This window comes from Lepidochelys kempii, chromosome 5 (genome assembly GCF_965140285.1).
Source record: "Lepidochelys kempii isolate rLepKem1 chromosome 5, rLepKem1.hap1, whole genome shotgun sequence".
In the NCBI taxonomy this organism is placed as follows: Eukaryota; Metazoa; Chordata; order Testudines; family Cheloniidae; genus Lepidochelys; species Lepidochelys kempii.
Window position 1 is genome coordinate 78,439,529 of NC_136384.1, and position 19,617 is coordinate 78,459,145.

A 19,617-nucleotide genomic window follows, 5' to 3' on the forward strand; every position below is an offset into this window, starting at 1 on the left:
CCAGGATCAGTGAAATGCAGTCTAGATATAAAACCAACTCTGGCTCCACCCACGCACCCTGGTCTTGCAGTGAGCATAGTCCAACTGAACCAGAGAAAAGGTGCCATTGTCTGAACATTAATGAAACACTAAACATGTGGAAATCCTATTAGTGCTTCATGGACCGTGGCTGCCATTTCATTTGTTCTGGAATTTCTTCCATATGGCCATGACAAAGGTTTAAGGTTGAGCTGCTTGAGAGCTGAATGCATTAGCTATTCCTCAGTCAAAAAGCCTGTCAGGCATGCTGAGACTTTTAAAGGGATGTATTTATTTCTGTAAGTCATACGTTAAATAGCATTGGTAAGCTCAGTCCTATGTTTTGTTTCTCATTTAATAGAAATATGACTTTTGTAAATTTCTCCTCAGTGCTTCTGGTTTTTGTACAACTCTCCTCATCTTGTACAAATTCTAAACCAGGATGCTACAAGTCTGTCCCTCTACTGAAAGGTTGTTTGTATAAGTTTATATAGTTTATAAAGTATTAAAGTATATATTATACAAATCATATGAAGTGTATAAATGATTCAAACTTAAAAATATTGTGCAATTTAGATATGTGTATAATACCTCTATATTTCCTTATCTTGGACAACTAAAATTTCTGTCTCAAACAGTGTATTTCCTTGCACCAAAACTAAATAGAATTTGTTATGAAACAGTAACATTTTTAATGACCTGCTAACCCCTCCAACCTGTCCATGTCTCCTCCTGTTGTGTGGAAAAGGGGGTGTCTCTGGCCGAACAAGGGATAATATGTAAATAAAACTCATGTTCACTGGTGCATAGTTAACCTGATGCAAAACCACACTTATCTCTTGTTCACTCGTATTGTAACAACCAATGATTAACAATCATTTTAGCTTTTTATTAAAGATACAGGGAAAAAAGGAAAAACAGTTAATACTTCATATTTCAAATTGTTTAAGTAAGATTAAGAATGTACTTTATTCCCTTTCCTTTAGCTGTAGAAAGTTTGTAGAGGGAAAAACCCTTGGTGGGCAATTGGTATTAACTGTCCTTTTGGGGGAAAAGAAAAGAAGTTAGTTGAGATGGTGTGCAGCTGTAGTTGCTGCTGCTGTTTTGCTGTTGTAGAAGTCCAGTCCCATTTCCTTGAAGATAAAAAGACAAACGCACACAAAACGGGAAAGAAAAGAAAATCAAAGATAGAAAATGGAGCTTCTGTCACTGTTGCAATTAAAAGTCAGCACCATCACTGCTGGAGAAACATGGGTATCGTGTTTGGTCATACCAGCCTCTATGGGGCCTGGTAAACAATCTCATGCTGTTTAGGGCAGTGGTTCTCAGCCAGGGATCCGGGTTCCCCTAGGGGGCCTCAAGCAGATTTCAGGGGAGCATCCAAGCAGGGCCAGCATTAGACTCTCTGGGGCCCAGGGCAGAAAGCCAAAGCCCTACCACATGGGTCAGAAGCCCAGGTCACTGAGCCCTGCTGCCTGGTGCTACAGCCTGAGCAATGTAGCTTCGTGTGGGCCCCCAGGGTATGGGGCCCCAGGCAAATGCCCTGCTAGCTACCTCCTAATGCCAGCCCTGGCTTTTATATGCAGAAAATCAGTTATTGTGGTACAAGCGGGCCGTGGAGCTTTTATCACATGTTTGGGTGAGGGGGCTCAGAAAGAAAATGGTTGAAAACCTCTGGTTTAGGGCATTTCTTTTAGCAGCCTCAGTGGTCACAGGCTCACAGCAGTGCTGCAAAGGATGCCGTCTTGTCTGGCTAAACCAGACTGTTGTTAGACAGAAGGCAAAAAAGAGAAAAGGAAAGAGAAGAAATATGACGGGGAAGGAAAAAGTCACAGGGGTGGGATAGGTGGGTGTAAGTACAGGAACCTAAGTTTCATTTTGCAACTATTTGACGATGTCATCAGTTTCCTCTCTCTGGCCAAGTCTGGTCAGGATGCCTTTCAGGATCAAGGATGATAAAGACCCAAAGGTGTCAAGGTAGATCCCAGGGTCCAAGAAGAGATGGAAAGGTGGCGTTTTCTCCTTCCAGTCCAGCTGTCCCCCCTGCCACTCCATTTCAGTGACACCCAAATAAACAATGTCCAAAAATGTGACAGCCATTTAGCATTAACATGAACCAATTAAAACGCTTTTTGATGCTTTCAGCTTTAAACACTTTCTCCCATTTCTGGAATCTTTTAGCTCACTGTCCTATCAACCCATTACTTGTTACCAGGAGCCTGGAAGATGTCTCATCACAGTTCTTTTAACCTATACGGTTCAGTTTGTATCAGTCCGTTTGTCTCAACTTTTGTAAACAATTTTATGTAAAAAGCTGAGTTGGATTTTTTTTTTTACCTTGGACAACTTGTCCAAGGTTTAAAAAAAAAAAAGAAAAGAAAAAAGGATAGAGAATAAGATGGAGAATATCTTATTGCCATTATATAAATCCATGGTACGCCCACATCTTGAATACTGCGTATAGATGTGTTCTCCTCATCTCAAAAAACATATACTGGCATTAGAAAAGGTTCAGAGAAGGGCAACTAAAATAATTAGGGGTTTGGAACGGGTCCCATATGAGGAGAGATTAAAGATGCTAGGATTTTTCAGCTTGGAAAAGAGGAGACTAAGGGGGGATATGATAGAGGTATATAAAATCATGAGCGGTGTGGAGAAAGTGAATAAGGAAAAGTTATTTACGTGTTCCCATAATATAAGAACTAGGGGCCACCGAATGAAATTAATGGGCAGCAGGTTTAAAACAAATAAAAGAAAGCTCTTCTTCACACAGCACACAATCAACCTGTAGAACTCCTTGCCTGAGGAGGTTCTGAAGGCTAGGACTATAACAGGGTTTAAAAGAGAACTGAATAAATTCGTGGAGGTTAACTCCATTAATGGTTATTAACCAGGATGGGTAAGGAATGGTGTCCCTAGCCTTTGTTTGTCAGAGGGTGGAGATGGATGGGAGGAGAGAAATCACTTGCGCATTTCTTGTTAGGTTCACTCCCTCTGGGGCACCTGGTATTGGCCACTGTCGGTAGACAGCATACTCAGCTGGATGGACTTTTGGTCTAACCCAGCATGGCCATTCTTATATTCTTAAGTTAAAGTACAGACCTCTGATCCTTGTTCCAGTCCCATTGATTTAGATGGGAGCAGTATATAGAAGGAGTTGCTAGTATTGTGCTGTTCATCCCGCTCTTCGTTTTGCACAGATTAAAGTGTGTTGGACAATCACTCCTGCATTAAGCTCTGTGCAAACAGCTTTGGTAATGGTTGAGCAGGCTTTTGTTGTGGTACCAGAGAGAAAGGATACGTTGTATTTAGTGGCAGAATTTATGGGTTGGTAGCCTTTCACCCAGTGCATTTAATAAAGGACACAGTAACATCACTGTAAACCTACTGTACTTATTGTCCTAGCCAAGACTAAATGTGGATCATTCACTGTAAGTATAATTTCTGTCTGTTGTAAGAGCAGCATTAGTTGTCTGACTCCATGATTAATTATTACATTTTTCATTCTCAGGGCATTTAGCTGTACCGCACATATAAAAAGTGATATGTCTGTTCAGAGTTATCTGGTCAACAGAATGTGAACATTCTTACATAGAAAAGTAATTTCCTCGTACTGTTACAATTTCATCCGTAATTCTTCCTTCTTTATTTTGGCACTTTCACGTAGGTGCACCAGTTTCCTCACTTTGTTTTTCTGTCAGTGCCTGCAATTGCTCAGTTAAATTGTCAGACTTGTCTATATTCACTAGGTATTTTGTGTCTGTTAGGAGATCCCTTATACAAAGATTTCTCTCTCACACACACACACATACATCGCGAGACCCTTGTTGAAAATAGTGACACAAAACTCATCTCTGTGCTAAGATTGTGAGAAGTGATCTAGTAAATGATGATGAGATAAGATTGGAACTTCTGCAACCACAATGAAGTAATTTAACAATCAATACTCATAAGTACAATATGTTTTTCTATTAATTCAGATTCATTTCTGCTTTATGGGCTGCTTTGCTCAAACTTTATTTTACATTTAAGCAAAATATTTAACTTGTAAACATTTGGGGATTGTTAAGACATTTATGGAAGCAGGATGAAAACTTTTATATACTCCTACATTTGACTACTGTGGCAAATTGCCGGCACTACTATGATGGGTCTCACGCTTTCTCTTCTTGGGTGGGGGTTCAGGGCACTGTTTCTTGCCCCTGAACTGGGGTATTAACTGCCCCACTAGTGTCCTAGAGGAGGGGAGTGGAGAAGGAGGGGAGTGGAGAGGGAGGGACCCGGGTCTGCCCTCTCCTCCGGGTCCCAGCCCAGGGGCCTTAGGTATAGAACTAGCGGTTCCTTCCCCTGGGCTACTTCCCTCTCCTGCCCTTCAGCTTGTGGGGCTTCCAGCCCTCCCTCTGCACAAACCAGGTGTCCCTTTACCTAGGGTCTTGGTCTTCTTAGCCCACCGCAGCACTTCTCCAAACTCTTCTCTGCTTCCCTTCAAACTGCTCTCTGCTCCAACACCAATCCATTCTGTTTCAACTCCTCCGAACTGCTCTTTGCTCCAATGCCAATCCAGTTTGGAGGAGTTGAAGCAGAGTGCTCTCTGCTCCAACACCAATCCACTCTGCTTCAACTCCTCCAAACTGCTCTCTGCTCCCACACCAATCCACTCTACTTCAACTCCTCCTCTTGTCTGATTGAAGCAGGGGGGTTTTATCATGTGACTGGCTTCAGGTGCTTTAATTGGCTTCAGGTGCTTTAATTAATTTATAGCAAACTTCCTTCCCTCTACAGGGAAGAAGGTTCCCTTCTAGTCCTCTCCTGCTGCTGCCCTCTGGGCCTGGGCTTTCCTTGCTTTTTGCCCCTGCTTTCAGCTTCCCCTCCCCGACCGGGCCAGACACTCTCCCCCCTTTCTTTTCTTTTTGTTGTTTTTCTGCTGTTCCTAGAGTGTTGGCCAGCTGCCGGCTGGCTGTTACCGCCCTTCCCCGCCCTTGGACGCTGCTGCTGCTCCAGCTGAAACCCGCCCTGAGAGAGGGGGCACCTGCTGGCCCGCTCCCCGGAGTGGGGGAGTGAAGGGACCCAGCCCCCAGACCCAGCCGCTTGCTGTTTGTTTGCGGACCCATCTCTGGCCGAGAAAATTTCTTATCATCTGCTCTGGCATCCCTGGAATGTTGCAGCTGCAAAAAAGAAAGCCTGGAACAGATAAGGAAAAAGCCGTCTACCGGAGGAACACCGCCCGGGGAATCTACAAATTGCCGTGGAGGGGGCCCAAGACTGAGTAACTTTCGAACTGTGCTCTCGTGTGCGGGGAGGCCTTGACTGTGTCTTAACTGTGTTTGTAGGGACACAGGGGGTGTGGCACGGAGCTACCCCCCGATCCATCTGTGTCCTCCCAACCCCCACACTACCATCTTCACAACTGCCTCCTCCACCATCTTTGCTGGCTGTTTAACATCTGCCTCTGGACTTAGCTGCTCGCCCTGATTCCACCATGTGGGCCAGAAGCACCAGCCAACCAAACAGGACTCTCTGGACAAGCGTATGTTGGTTCATGTGCGCCTTCCCCCCCCCCCCCCCGAACTTTCCATCCCACAGCCTGTCCCTTTTTACCTGACCCCAACTCCTGTTAACCACCTGCCACCGCCCCTGCTGGGGCATCGGCAGTGGAGGGCACCGGGGTGACCTCCGCCGCTGCCATGCCCACCACCTCCCCAGACTCTAGGGGAGCCCCCCCAGCTGGCGGGAAAGGCCAGGGCAAGAAGAAGGGGAAGGGACCCGCTAAAACCACCAGGCCCTGCATGGCAGGGGCCACTCCCACTGCTGCGGCCCCGCCACCGACCACGGCATCCTTCCCTGCTGCCCCCTCCACCAGCTCTGCGGGTGTCCCTCCCTCAGCCCCCAGGATGTATGCCTGGGCGGCGGCAGCCCCCCCCCGCCTGCTGCCTCATCATCTCTCCCACCCACCGCCTCCGCCACCATCAATAGTGGCCAGGGACCCTTTCCCACCATGACAAGGAAGCACGGTGTCCGATGCGTCCTGGTGCCCGCCTCACCCCATGTGGAGACCTACGTGTGGGCATTGGCGAGGGTGGTGGGGCCCTCGGCCATTGTAGTGGCCTCCAAAATGTACGGGAAGGTCGTTTTCTTCTTAGCATCATAGGCTGCCGCCCAGGAGGCAGTGGAGAGGGGCCTGGCAGTGTGTGGGGGGGTGTTTGTCCCCCTAGAGCCGCTGGAGGACCTGGGCGTCAGCCTGGTCCTGACCTCTGTCCTTCCTTTTCTCCCCAATGCTGCCCTGCTACCCGCCCTTTCCACCCTGGGGAAACCTGTTTCTGTTATCAGCCCTCTCCTGTTGGGCTGCAAGGACCGTGCCCTCCGTCACATCTTTTCCTTCCGCCGGCAAGTGCAGCTTCTACTGCCATCGGCGGCGCGTGACGGAGAGGCGCTCGAGGGATCCTTCCTAGTCCCCCACCAGGGGGCCCGTTACCGGGTGTATTTCACCACGGGAGAAGCCCGGTGCTACCTCTGTCGGGGCATGTCCGGAGGGACCGCCTCTTAGCCCGGCAAGGAGGGGCACCTGGGATCCCCGAGACCCAGCAGGACATCAGCCCCGTCATTGCCGACGCCCCTGGCCACCCGATACCCAAACCTGCCCCCCCTCCTCTTCGGACCAGCACTACTCCTGCACAGGCCCAAGGGGCACCTCCCCTACAACGCCCAGACGAGTGGGAGAGCCCTGCCCTCGCTGCTGACAATCTGGCGGGGCCTATGGAGGAGGGTGTGGCAGAGATACCACCAGGCATGGGAGAGAGCCTGCCCCAGGGAGAATCCTCCCTCCCTTATGCCGCCCCACCGTTCCCCCCCAAGTCCCTGAGCCATCGTCTTTACCCCCTGACATGACCCCTACTAACCAGCCCCCAGATGATGCCATGGAGGGCTGGGCCCTAGTCCAGGGGAAGCGAGGCAAGCGGAAGGCTCGAGCTCTGCCTCATCTACCCGAAGCGGAGGCCCCCTGGAAGACCAATGCACTGATGCCAAACCTTCCACTTTGCCCACGAGTGCATCCCATCCACCAGTGTCAGCCGGGAAAGACGTGGTAGCACTGGAAGGTAGTGTCTCCCCTCCACGGGAGACCCTCCCCTCCGAGACCCTCGAGGAAGCCCCTTCTGCCTGACACTACCCGAAGCCCACGTGAATCCCGGGGTAACAGTCGTGGCGGGTGCCAGCGGGGAGAACCCCGGGGCGGTGGAAAGTGTCCTCTCCTCCATGTTTGAGGAGATCGAGGCCCTAGATCTGACCCCGGTCACCCAGGGGGAGGACGACCTTTTGCCAGCAAACCTCAATTTGGGCGACCTCACTCCACCCCTCTTTTCCCCATGCTCCCTCCCCCTAACTGCTGCTTCTGCTCCCACCTCCGAGGAGCCTCTGGACTCCTACATCGACCCAGCCGCTGATGGCACCCCGCTGATGACCACCGAGCCTGCTCAGGTGACAGCCGGCGCCACGCGGCCGGGACACGAGTCGCCAGGGGCACCCCCCGTTGGTGCGGAGCAATCGACTTCCTTCCCAGGCAGGTGTCCAACAGAAGATAATCCACCTCCTGGTGCTGTGGGTGCTAAATCTACCATAGAGCCCACACCCAGTATCACTGAGAGCTCCCTCCCCACCCCCTTAACCCTCGAGCCTGATCGGGAGGTGCCACCATCCAGCTGCTTGCCTCCCAAAACCCAGAACCTTGCCTCTGCCCTGCCCCTGCCCCTACCCCTATCCAGTCTACCTCCTGTGATGTTATTGCCACCACCAGAGCTGTCTCCTTCCCTTTTCCAACTGATGACCCCCAGGGAGCGGCCTTTGTGTTTTCCTGCCCCGACCCATTAGGGGCTGCTATTTTCCCTCCACCACCCCCTATCGCCCCAGAGCTTGAGGCGGGCTTAGAAGCTCCAGCCCATCAGGCACCCCGTCGGGGGTCCGCACCCTGCTTACCCATTTTAGTGGGCCACGGGGCGGCACCAAGGGCCCACCGGGGAACAACCGGGAAACTGTAACCCCACCCCCCCATGAGCTGCGAGGAGAACTGTGGAAGTTTTTAGAGGATGTCCATAGCTCCCGCAACAAGGTACAGCTTACTGTCCAGCGATGAGGGGACTTTTTTAAAATCCTCCGGGCCATAAGGGCCGTAAAGGGACCGGGAAGCAGGGTGCCACAGCCTACTGGCGGGTCCACGTCTTCCGTGACCAATTACTCACCTATGGGACGGGTCAAGGACTGTTGCGCGGCCCGCTGGGGGATGCGAGCGTTCCTGCCAGTGAGGATCCCCCCGGCCCTCCCCATGACACTTCTCACCATCGCAACGTTGAACACCCGGGGTTGTAGGATGGCTCCCCGCAGGTCCCAGGTGCTCTCCTTCCTTTGGGAGGGAGGGTACTCTGTGGTTTTCCTGCAGGAGACCCATGTGGATCCGACCGCCAAAGACAGTTGGCGGCTGGAGTCGGGGGACAGGGTCTACTTTAGCCATTCCACAGTTTGGCAGGCTGGAGTGGTGACCCTGTTCTCCCCCAACCTTAGGTCCGAGGTGCTAGGGGTCGCTGAGGCTGTGCCGGGTCGCCTGCTGCATCTCCGGGTCCGTATGGAGGGGCTCGTGGTTAACCTCGTTAACGACTATGCCCCGACATTGGGCCTGGAGCAGCTGCAATTCTATCAGCAGGCGTCCGCCTTCCTCGGCACCTTAGATTCTCATGAGTGCCTGGTCCTGGGAGGGGATTTTAATACCACCCTCAAGGAGCGGGACTGCTCGGGGACCGAGCAGAGCCCGGCCGCCGCGGACACCCTCCGGGAGATAGTCGAACATCACTCTCTGGCATGATCACCACCCGGATGACACTTCCATGTTCACCTTTGTCCAGGTGGAAGCCCGTCGGTCGAGCCACTCCCGGTTGGATCGCATTTAATTTATCACGCTTCCATCTCTCACGAGCCCACTCCTCCAGCATTCGGCTGGCCCCATTTTCTGACCATCACCTAGCCACCGTGACAGCCTCCCTCCGTGTGGAAAGGCCGGGGCCAGCCTACTGGCATTTTAACAACAGCCTGTTGGAAGATGAGGGCTTCTTGACGTCCTTCCAGGAATTCTGGCTGGCCTGGCGAGGTCAGTTGCGTGCCTTTCCCTCGGCGCGGCGATGGTGGGACCTGGGGAAGGTGCGCGCCTGGCTTTTCTGCCGCGACTACACCTGAGGCACCAGCCGACGGAGAAATGCGGCAATAGAGCAGTTGGAACGGGAGGTCTTAGAGCTGGAGAGGCGTCTGGCCGCCAGCCCCGAGGACCCGCTCCTCTGCGGAGCGTGCCGGGAGAAGCAGGAGGAGCTCCGGGCCCTCGAGGACCATCGAGCCGGGGCGCCTTTGTTCGATCCCACATCCGCCTCCTTCGAGAGATGGATTACGGCTCCTGCTTCTTCTATGCCCTGGAGAAAACGAGCGGGGGCCAAAAAACACGTCACCTACCTCCTGGCAGAAGACTGCACCCCCCTCACGGAACCGGCGGAGATGTGCGGGAGAGCCAGAGCCTGGACCGAGTCTCTGCAGAGCAGGGTCCTCCCTCTTTCGTGCACGCGAGCTGTGCTCGCCTTATTGCCGAAGAAGGGGGACCTCCGCGATTTATGAAATTGGCGTCCCCTCTCGCTCCTCAGCACGGACTACAAAATCGTAGCGAAAGCAAACTCGTTGCGGCTAGGGTCTGTGCTGGCAGACGTGATCCGACCAGACCAGACCTACACTGTCCCAGACCGCAGTATCTTTGATAACCTATTTCTGGTTCGGGACCTTTTGGAATTCGGGTGTAGAGATGGTCCGTCGTTCGCCCTCCTGTCCCTAGATCAGGAGAAGGCGTTCGATAGGGTGGACCACGGGTACCTCCTGAGCACTCTGCAGGCGTTTGGCTTCAGACCCCAGTTTGTGGGTTTTCTCTGGGTGCTGTACGCTTGTGCAGAGTGTCTGGTTAAGCTCAACTGGACCCTGACCGAACCGGTCAGCTTCGGGCCAGGAGTACGGTAGGGGTGCCCCCTCTCGGGCCAGCTATACGCTCTGGCTATCGAGCCCTTCCTCTGTCTCCTCCGCAGGAGGTTGACCGGGTTGGTGCTGCGGGAGCCGGAGCTGCGGCTGGTCCTGTTGGCGTACGCTGATGACGTGCTCCTCGTGGTCCAGGACCCGGGCGACGTGGCGTGGGTGGAGGCTTGCCAGGCCATCTATTCAGCAGCCTCCTCCGCCCGAGTCAAATGGGTCAAGAGCTCTGGCTTGGCGGTAGGAGACTGGCGGCAGGCGAGCTCCCTCCCACCCGCACTTCAGACCGTCCGGTGGAGCGCAGGTCCGCTGCTCTACCTCGGCGTTTACCTTTCTGCCACGCATCCCTCTCTGCTGGAGAACTGAGAAAATTTAGAGGGCGGGGTGACAGAGCGGCTCCGGAAATGGACGGGACTACTCTGATGTCTCTCCCTCTGAGGGAAAGTGCTGGTGCTTAATCAACTAGTCCTGTCTATGCTCTGGTACCGGCTCAACACCCTGGTCCTGGCTGCGGGTTTCCTGACCAACCTCGAAACATCGATTCTGGGGTTCTTTTGGTGAGGAATGCACTGGGCCCCTGTAGGGGTTCTTCAGGCGCTGTCCTCCTTCCTTCGGGGTAGATGAAGTGTCTGCATACTCAGGTCCGCATCTTCTGCCTCCAGGCCCTACAGAGGCTCCTCTATGGTGCAGGCAGTTCGGTGTGGAGCATACTGGCACACGCCACCCTGCGCCGCATCCGAGGGCTCCGATACGACCGGCAGCTCTTTTATCTCCGTCTGGGAGGTCTTCCGCGAGACCTCTCCGGGCTGCCGGTCTTCTACCAGGACCTCCTCTGGACTAGGAAACTGTTTTTAATGACCAGGTCCGTGGCGGCCACCGAGGGGGCAGATCTCCTCGCAGAGCCCCTACACAACACCCAGTTCCGTGTGCAGGTGGCGGAGTCCCGGTCGGTGCGCCAGAGCTTGATCCTGGCAGAAGTCACGAGAGTCGGAGACCTCCTGAACTAAGACCGGGGAGACTGGCTGGACCCCCTGATGCTTGCTCAGCACATGGGGCTCTCCAGACCTCAGTATTCCCCGGCGCGTACTTCAGGAGGTGATGGCTGCTTTGCCGCCCACTGCTCGAGCTTACCTCGACCGGGTCCTGCTCAAGGGCAGGCGCGCCCACTCTCTTCCCCAGGCCCGCCAGACCTTTTAATTGGACCCCTGCCCCGCAGACCCAATCGATCCCCTCACCCCTTTACTGCGAGCCGGCTGTATGAACTGCAGCCGGTATGCTTCCAAACCGTGCCAAGGAAACATCTATACAAGCTCGTGCTCTACACCCTTCAGGCCCTCACCCTAGTGTCCTGCCCTGACACAAAGTGGCAAGACCTTCTGCCACCTCTGGAGGGTGAGCAGCCCCGGTGGGCCAGCCTATATTCCACCTTGGTTCCGAGGCCCGTCGGGGACATCAGTTGGCGGCTCCTTCATGGAGCTGTGAGCACGGGCACGTACTTGGCGCGTTTCAACCCAATCCCAGATACTTGTCCCTTTTGTGGTGTGAGGGAAACCCTGGCACACGTATATTTGGAGTGCGCCAGGCTGCAGCCCCTGTTCCGGCTCCTCACAAATCTTTTATTACGTTTCTGGTTGCATTTTTACCCTCACTTTTTTATTTATGCACTCCCCATTCGTGGCCTCACAAAGTTGCGGGATCTCCTAGTTAACCTCCTCCTGGCCCTGGCTAAAACGGCCATCTATAAAACCAGAGAGAGGAGGTTGGCCAATGGAGTTTCCTGTGACTGTGGGGCCGTTTTCCGATCCTCGGTCCGTTCACTTATCTGAGCGGAGTTCCTCTGGGCGGTGTCCACCGACTCTCTTGATGCTTTTGAGGAGTGGTGGGCACTGTCCGAGGTTCTCTGCTTGGTGTCCCCGTCCGGTTTCCTTTGTTTGACCCTTTGATGGAGAGAGAGTAAGGGGCCCCAGCCATTGCTGCTGCAAACACCACCACCTTAGAAGGGTTCTTTCACACGTGGGTGCACGTGCCCCCCCCCCCGGATTGTCCACCCCACAGCCTGTCCCTCTTGTTGGGTGCTTTCAGAGGAGGGAATTGTTGGTGACACTGGGCGTGGCACCAGGTAACTCGAGGGGGTGACAGACCTTGAGAGTCGATGAAGCCCCCTCGCTCTGGGCCACCAGGTAAGTCGCAAGGGTGGAAGACCACGAGAGGGAAGGAAGCCCCCCACTCTGGGCCCAGGCTGGATGAATGCACTATAAGGTGGGTAGAAAGTTGGCTAGATTGTCGGGCTCAACGGCTCCGTGTCTAGATGGCAGCCGGTGTCAAGTGGAGTGCCCCAGGGGTCGGTCCTGGGGCCGGTTTTGTTCAATATCTTCATAAATGATCTGGAGGATGGTGTGGATTGCACCCTCAGCAAATTTGCGGATGATACTAAACTAGGAGGAGTGGTAGATACGCTAGAGGGCAGGAATAGGATACAGAGGGACCTAGACAAATTGGAGGATTGGGCCAAAAGAAATCTGATGAGGTTCAATAAGGATAAGTGCAGGGTCCTGCACTTAGGACGGAAGAACCCAATGCACAGCTACAGACTAGGGACCGAATGGCTAGGCAGCAGTTCTGCGGAAAAGGACCTAGGGGTGACAGTGGACGAGAAGCTGGATATGAGTCAGCAGTGTGCCCTTGTTGCCAAGAAGGCCAGTGGCATTTTGGGATGTATAAGTAGGGGCATAGCGAGCAGATCGAGGGACGTGATCGTTCCCCTCTATTCGACACTAGTGAGACCTCATCTGGAGTCCTATGTCCAGTTTTGGGCCCCACACTACAAGAAGGATGTGGATAAATTGGAGAGAGTCCAGCGAAGGACAACAAAAATGATTAGGGGTCTGGAACACGACTTATGAGGAGAGGCTGAGGGAACTGGGATTGTTTAGTCTGCAGAAGAGAAGAATGAGGGGGGATTTGATAGCTGCTTTCAACTACCTGAGAGGTGGTTCCAGAGAGGATGGTTCTAGACTATTCTCAGTGGTAGAAGAGGACAGGACAAGGAGTAATGGTCTCAAGTTGCAGTGGGGGAGGTTTAGGTTGAATATTAGGAAAAACTTTTTCGCTAGGAGGGTGGTGAAACACTGGAATGCGTTACCTAGGGAGGTGGTAGAATCTCCTTCCTTAGAAGTTTTTAAGGTCAGGCTTGACAAAGCCCTGGCTGGGATGATTTAATTGGGGATTGGTCCTGCTTTGAGCAGGGGGTTGGACTGGATGGCCTCCTGAGGTCCCTTCCAACCCTGATATTCTATGATTGAAGCCTGCATATTGGTGTAAGTAACAGATGATGTGAAGGCAGCAGATTTCATTGTAGTAGAAATGGCAGCAGCATCATGGACAGACACCATTGAGGCAAATCTCTTATAGCCTCTGTGAAAGCTACCAGCTACTCTGTTCTGCAACTGATGGATGCTGCCTCCTTGATTCCCAATAATTATATGCATAGTTATTAAAACGTTCCTGTTTCTTCCCTGGTGAGAAAATCTGAGCTTAAAAATGAAATACCAATTCTGGGGCCCTGGAACTATTTACATAGTTCATAAACTAGTTCTGAAACATAGATCAGTTGGCGATAAAATAGATATATGCACTGAAAAAACAGCCTGCCCAGAGCTTTTCATTTCCTTTTCGCCCCCACCTTGGGTCAAAATTTGACCTCCTGCAAGAACCATTCAACTCTACTGACTTCAAAGGGAAACAGATTTACTTCACTGAAGTTGCATGTGTGTGACTGAGGGCAAAACTTGACTTACGTGAATTTGTAATTCTCATGAAAATTGTCTGATGGACAGCCCTGGGGACTTGTAGTGCCCAGGGAGCAGCAGCTTAAACTTCCCCACCAATGTGTCTCAACCCGCACGTGGAGTGTTGTTTAGTCTTCATGTTCATTCCTTCCTTAGTTTATGTGTTGAGGCTGCTAACCAGCATGCCAAATGAGACAATATTTTGCGTGTGTGTGACATAGACATGAGTCACTCCAAACTGAATGGAGACTATCAATTAATTTTACACAGATCACCACAGCAATTAAAAGGTAATGACTTTTGATCACTACCGAACTGGTCAGGTTCATATTCCAGTATCCAGTTTTCTCAGCCACTTAATTCTCCAGAGTTCTTCAGATCTAAAGATGATTCATTTTCTGCATATTCAAAAGCATTTTGTCTCTTGTATTTCTGGAATGCTCTCTGAAAGAAATGCTACTTTGGTGAAGTGGTGCAATTAATTGAAATTGACTTACACGCACATTATATAGACAGGATTTCCCTTCCAGCTACTGCTCATTTTAAAAGTTACAGTGTTTATAGCTTAGACATTAAAAATATGTTAAATTAGCAGCTAACTTTAAGTTGATCTTTTAAAACCTTTCTCCATACATATCATTTCATTTACAGCTGTGAATTTGTAAAATATGTCTGCTGATGTCTTGAAGCTTTGCAAGGAGCAAATAATTTCTGGGGACAGAGTTTCTGGTAGCCAAAAAATGGGTTAAGCTGCTCAAAGTGACTTGGATATAGTAAAATTCCTGTTATAGTGAAATAGAATGAAATCCCAAATTGTTTCAATGGATTATATTGTACAAACTAATTCTGGTATTAATGAAGATCTGTATATAGTGAAGTTACCCTGCTAAATATTGTCTTCACTCTGGATCTATTCATATTATGGCTCAAACCAAATTAAAGCCCATGTTTAACATGGCTTCAGTAAGATTCTAACTAAATTGGTTTTTAACATGTTTGGGCAACCAGTGAAAATCATTGCATATTTGAATCATGTTTAAAAAACATGTTCTAGCAGAGAACCCACCATACACTGAAAAATGGGTTCCAACTCACTCCTGAATAGCTTAGTCTGAGCCATGCTATCTGGCCAGACTCCTGGTAGAAATCATTTTATCTGGATCTGAGTGTGAACAGTGTTTCCAAACTCATTTTAAAGGACAGTAGAGTGGGCCAAAATCTGGGTCCTTATGTAATATACTGTTCTTTTGTATAGCCTCTCACCATCCTGGGAATAATTACTTCCAGTATTTCCTAAGCAAAACAGAACAAGTGTAAGAACTGCTGGAAACAGCAGACACCCCTCTTTACATTGCTTTTTGACTGATCTTGTCTTCGTTTAATAGACCATGTTTTCACAAGCATTTCAAAATATTTCTCATCACTTGCCCTCAGAACTTGATCCAGTGACCTGAGAATCAAGCAAATGTCATGTGGTCGCCACTAATTAGTGGATCGAGAGAGCTTCTTTGTCTGGCCTTTCAACCTTCCACAGGCAGCAGCAACAGCTGTCATACGTATCATGCAAAGAAAACGAGCCTTTACCACATTTTTTTCCATGGTGTAAACAGTAGAACAAGCCCAGCTGAGATTAGAGATGAATATGCAGGTTAGGAAGAAATTAACCTACAATGTACTGTTCACATTTATTTCTCTTCTGTTGTAGAAGGCATACTACTTCTGTCATGAGGAACATATTGTACATATGTGTGGCAGTTACTATGCAGCATTGTATGAGAGAGAGAAACAAAATCCCTGTATTTGTTCTGTTTATGTTTTCATTGCCATTTTGTTTTCTTCTCCCTTCAGTGAAATAATTTCTATAAGGGATTATTATTGTATAATAAAAGCTAAAGATTAAAAAAAAATCCAAAGCTTAATTGCCTTTAAATGTGTTTGCTGAACAAACTTATTAGTAGAGCATTTAGTCAGAGTCCTCATTAATCAATGTTGTACTCCAGTGTCTCCTGAGTCTTCTGGATTTTGGGGGATCAGCTACTGTAATTAAAGGAATGAAATACATCATGGTCACAAAATTAATGTGTTAGATGACTGAATGTTTTGAGTGGATGAAATTAATCTCTTTTTAATTGATATTTTTACAGGTCTTTAAGATAGAGGTGCTGATGAGTGGAAGAAAACATTTTGTCGAAAAGAGGTATAGTGAATTTCATGCCCTCCATAAAAAGGTAAATTATCTCTCTCCTTTCTAGGTGTGTAACTTTGTTGATATAACTTCAGGTTACCTTAGTTGATGTTTGTTTCATTTCTTTTGAAGGTGTCTGTTAGGGTTCCCTCCCCACTCTGAACTCTTTCTCCTTGCTGAGAAACACGACAGGATGGAATTCTTGATCCGGTCCTTCCTGCATTAAAAATGCTCCCACAACACGCTTGGATGCATATGTGGTTACCAGGAACGGATTGTCAAAATCTGGGGCCCTTAGCACAGGGTCAGACATGAGTGTCGCTTAAAGCTGGTTAAAGGCCTTCTGACACTCTTCAGTCCACTGAACTGCATTTGGCTGTTTCTTTTTGGTTAGGTCTGTCAGTGGGGTGGCAATTTGGCTGTATTGTGGTACAAATCGCCTGTAATATCCAGCCAAGCCTAAGAAGGATTGGACCTGTTTCTTTGACTTTGGGACAGGCCACTTTTGGATAGCATCCACTTTGGCCTGTATGGGGTTGATAGTTCCTTGACCCACCTGATGTCCAAGGTACGTCACTCTGTTTAGGCCTATTTGACACTTCTTAGCCTTAACAGTTAGTCTTGCCTCTTTTGTGCGCTCAAAGACTTTTCGTAGATGTTCCAGGTGTTCTGCCCAGGAATCCGAAAATACGGCCACGTCGTCAAGGTAGGCGACTGCATATTCTCCCAATCCCACGAGGAGACCATCTACAAGTTTTTGGAAGGTGGTGGGTGCATTTCGCAGCCCGAAAGGGAGCACATTAAATTCATACAGCCCGAGATGTGTGGTGAAGGCTGATCTTTCCTTGGCAGATTCATCTAGCGGTACCTGCCAGTACCCCTTGGTTAAGTCCAAGGTAGAGATGAATTGGGCCCATCCCAGTTTCTCCAATAGTTCATCTGTGCGTGGCATTGGATAGTTGTCTGGGCGAGTTACAGCATTTAGCTTACGGTAGTACATGCAAAAACGTATCTCCCCATCTGGTTTGGGAACTAGAACCACTGGAGATGCCCATGCACTGCCAGAGGGGCGGATTACACCCATCTGTAGCATATCCTGGATCTCCCGTTGTATAGCAGTTTTAGCTTGAGGAGACACCCGATAAGGTTCGGCTCTAATTGGGTGAGCGTTACCTGTGTCAATGGAGTGGTATGCCCGTTCAGTCAGTCCTGGGGTGGCTGAGAACGTCAGCACATAGCTAGTCCACAGCTCCTTGATCTGCTGTCGCTGCATACACCCAAGGGTCATGGAGAGGTTCACCTCTTTCACGCCACCATCACTTTTCCCTTCAGAGTAGACACCTTCAGACCACTCAGCATCATAGAATATCAGGGTTGGAAGGGACCTCAGGAAGTCATCTAGTCCAACCCCCTGCTCAAAGCAGGACCAATCCCCAATTTTTGCCCCAAATCCCTAAATGGCCCCCTCCAGGATTGAACTCACAACCCTGGGTTTAGCAGGCCAATGCTCAAACCACTGAGCTGTTGCTCCCCCTCATCTCCTCCCTGGGCTGTAAACTGACAAACCTTTAATTCTCTGGAATGAAAGGGCTTTAGAGAATTAATATGGTACACCTTAGGCTTTTGGTTTGAGGTGGGGAATGCTATGAGATAATTAACAGCTCCCAGATGCTCTTGGACCATGAATGGACCTTCCCACGACGCTTCCATTTTATGGGCCTGGAGCGCCTTCAAGACCATGACCTGATCTTGGAAGGATCGCTCTCTGGCATGTTTATCATACCAGGTTTTTTGCTCTTTTTGAGCATCTTTTAGGTTTTCTTTAGCAAGAACTAAAGAAGTTCGGAGGGTGTTTTGTAGGTTGGTTACAAAGTCCAGAATGTTAGTTCCTGGAGAAGGTGTAAACCCCTCCCATTGCTGCTTCACCAACTGTAATGGCCCCTTAACCTTGCAGCCATATAGAAGTTCAAATGGTGAAAACCCTAAGCTGGGATGTGGTACAGCTCTGTAGGCAAAAAGCAACTGCTGCAACACTAGGTCCCAATCATTGGAGTGCTCATTTACGAATTTACATATCATGCCCCCCAAAGTTCCATTAAACTTCTCCACCAGATTTTTTGTTTCATGGGGTAAGAGTTGGCAACCAAGTGATTCACCCCGTGAACTTCCCAAAGGCTTTCCATAGTTCCTGCCAGAAAATTAGTTCCTGCGTCTGTAAGGATGTCGGAGGGCCAACATACTCTGGCAAGAATGTCTGTTAGTGCCTGGCACACACTTTTAGCCGTGGTGTTGCTAAGAGCTATTGCTTCTGGCCATCGGGTGGCAAAATCCATGAAAGTCAGGTCATACTGCTTTCCTCTGGGTGTCTTTTTTGGAAAAGGACCCAGAATATCCACAGCTACTCACTGAAATGGAACCTTGATGATGGGGAGCGGCTGGAGAGGGTCTTTGACCTGTCTTGGGGTTTTCCTACTCTTTGGCACACCTCACAAAACCAGACGTAGGTAGAAACATCCTTTCCCATTCCCTCCCAGTGGAATGACTTTCCCAAATGGTCTTTGGTTCAGTTCACCCCAGTTTGGCCACTAGGATGATCGTGGGCTAAGCTTAAGAGCTTTACCCGGTACTTAGTTGGAACTACCGACTGTCTTTGAGAATGCCAATCTTCCTGGTGTCCACCAGAAAGAGTTTCCTTGTATAAAAGACCTCTTTCTACAACAAACCTGGATCAATTAGAAGTCCTGAGAGGTGGTGGGTTGCTCCGTGCTGCTGTCCAAGCTCTCTGGAGGCTTTCATCTGCTTCCTGTTAGGTCTGGAACTGTTCCCTTGATGCTGGAGACATCAGTTCCTCATTGGATTGTGGACCTGGGCTTGGTCCCTCTGGAAGCGATGCAGGTGATGGGGCTGTTTCTGGTGACTGTGAACCGCTCTCCGCTGGTGCACTATGTTGGGGTTCAGGCTCCGGCTGAGTCTCTTGTGTAGGGTTATCTGCTGCTGCCAGTGCAGGTTCGGTGGGGCCCTCTGGTGTTGGGGTTGCAAGCACTAGATTCAGTGCTGGCAATGGTTCTGGTGCTGGTTGTTCCGCCAGTTCCGGTTCTGGGACTGGCTCTGTCTGGGTCTCTAGGACTGGATCCACTACTGCTGTCGCAGACGTTGGCATGGGGTCCAGTTCCATCATCTCTGCCTGGGCCCTGGTAGAAGTCTCTGGAACAGAGCTAGGTGTGACAGCTTGCTTAGCTTGGCTGCAGGTGACCATTCCCACCCTCTTGGCTAGCTTCACATGACTGGCCAAGTCTTCCCCCGGCAGCATGGGAATGGGATAATCATCATAGATTGCAAAAGTCCACGTTCCTGACCAGCTCTTGTACTGGACAGGCAACTTGGCTGTAGGCAAATTGAAAGAGTTTAACTTGAAGGGTTGAATCATCAGTTGGACCTCTGGGTCGATGAATGTGGGGTCCACTAAGGATTGGTGGATAGCCACACTTGTGCTCTGGTGTCTCTCCACGTTGTAACTTTCTTCCCGCCCACACTCACAGTTTCCCTCCGCTCTGAGGGTATCTGTGAGGCATCTGGGCCTGAGGATCT

The 19,617-nt window shown here is 50.2% G+C and overlaps 1 protein-coding gene across 4 annotated transcripts in view; it reads left to right on the forward strand.

The window, feature by feature from the left end:
- Positions 1-19,617, forward strand: part of SNX24 (sorting nexin 24) — a 147,181-nt gene that overhangs the window by 63,745 nt on the left and 63,819 nt on the right. For 3 of the 4 annotated variants that reach the window (XM_073344835.1, XM_073344836.2, XM_073344837.1), the window contains exon 2: positions 15,989-16,072. The exons of the other annotated variant lie outside the window; for it this stretch is intronic. In XM_073344835.1, coding sequence (XP_073200936.1) covers positions 15,989-16,072 — 84 coding nt within the window. The remainder of the gene's footprint in view (positions 1-15,988; positions 16,073-19,617) is intronic. 4 annotated transcript variants of the gene reach the window in all.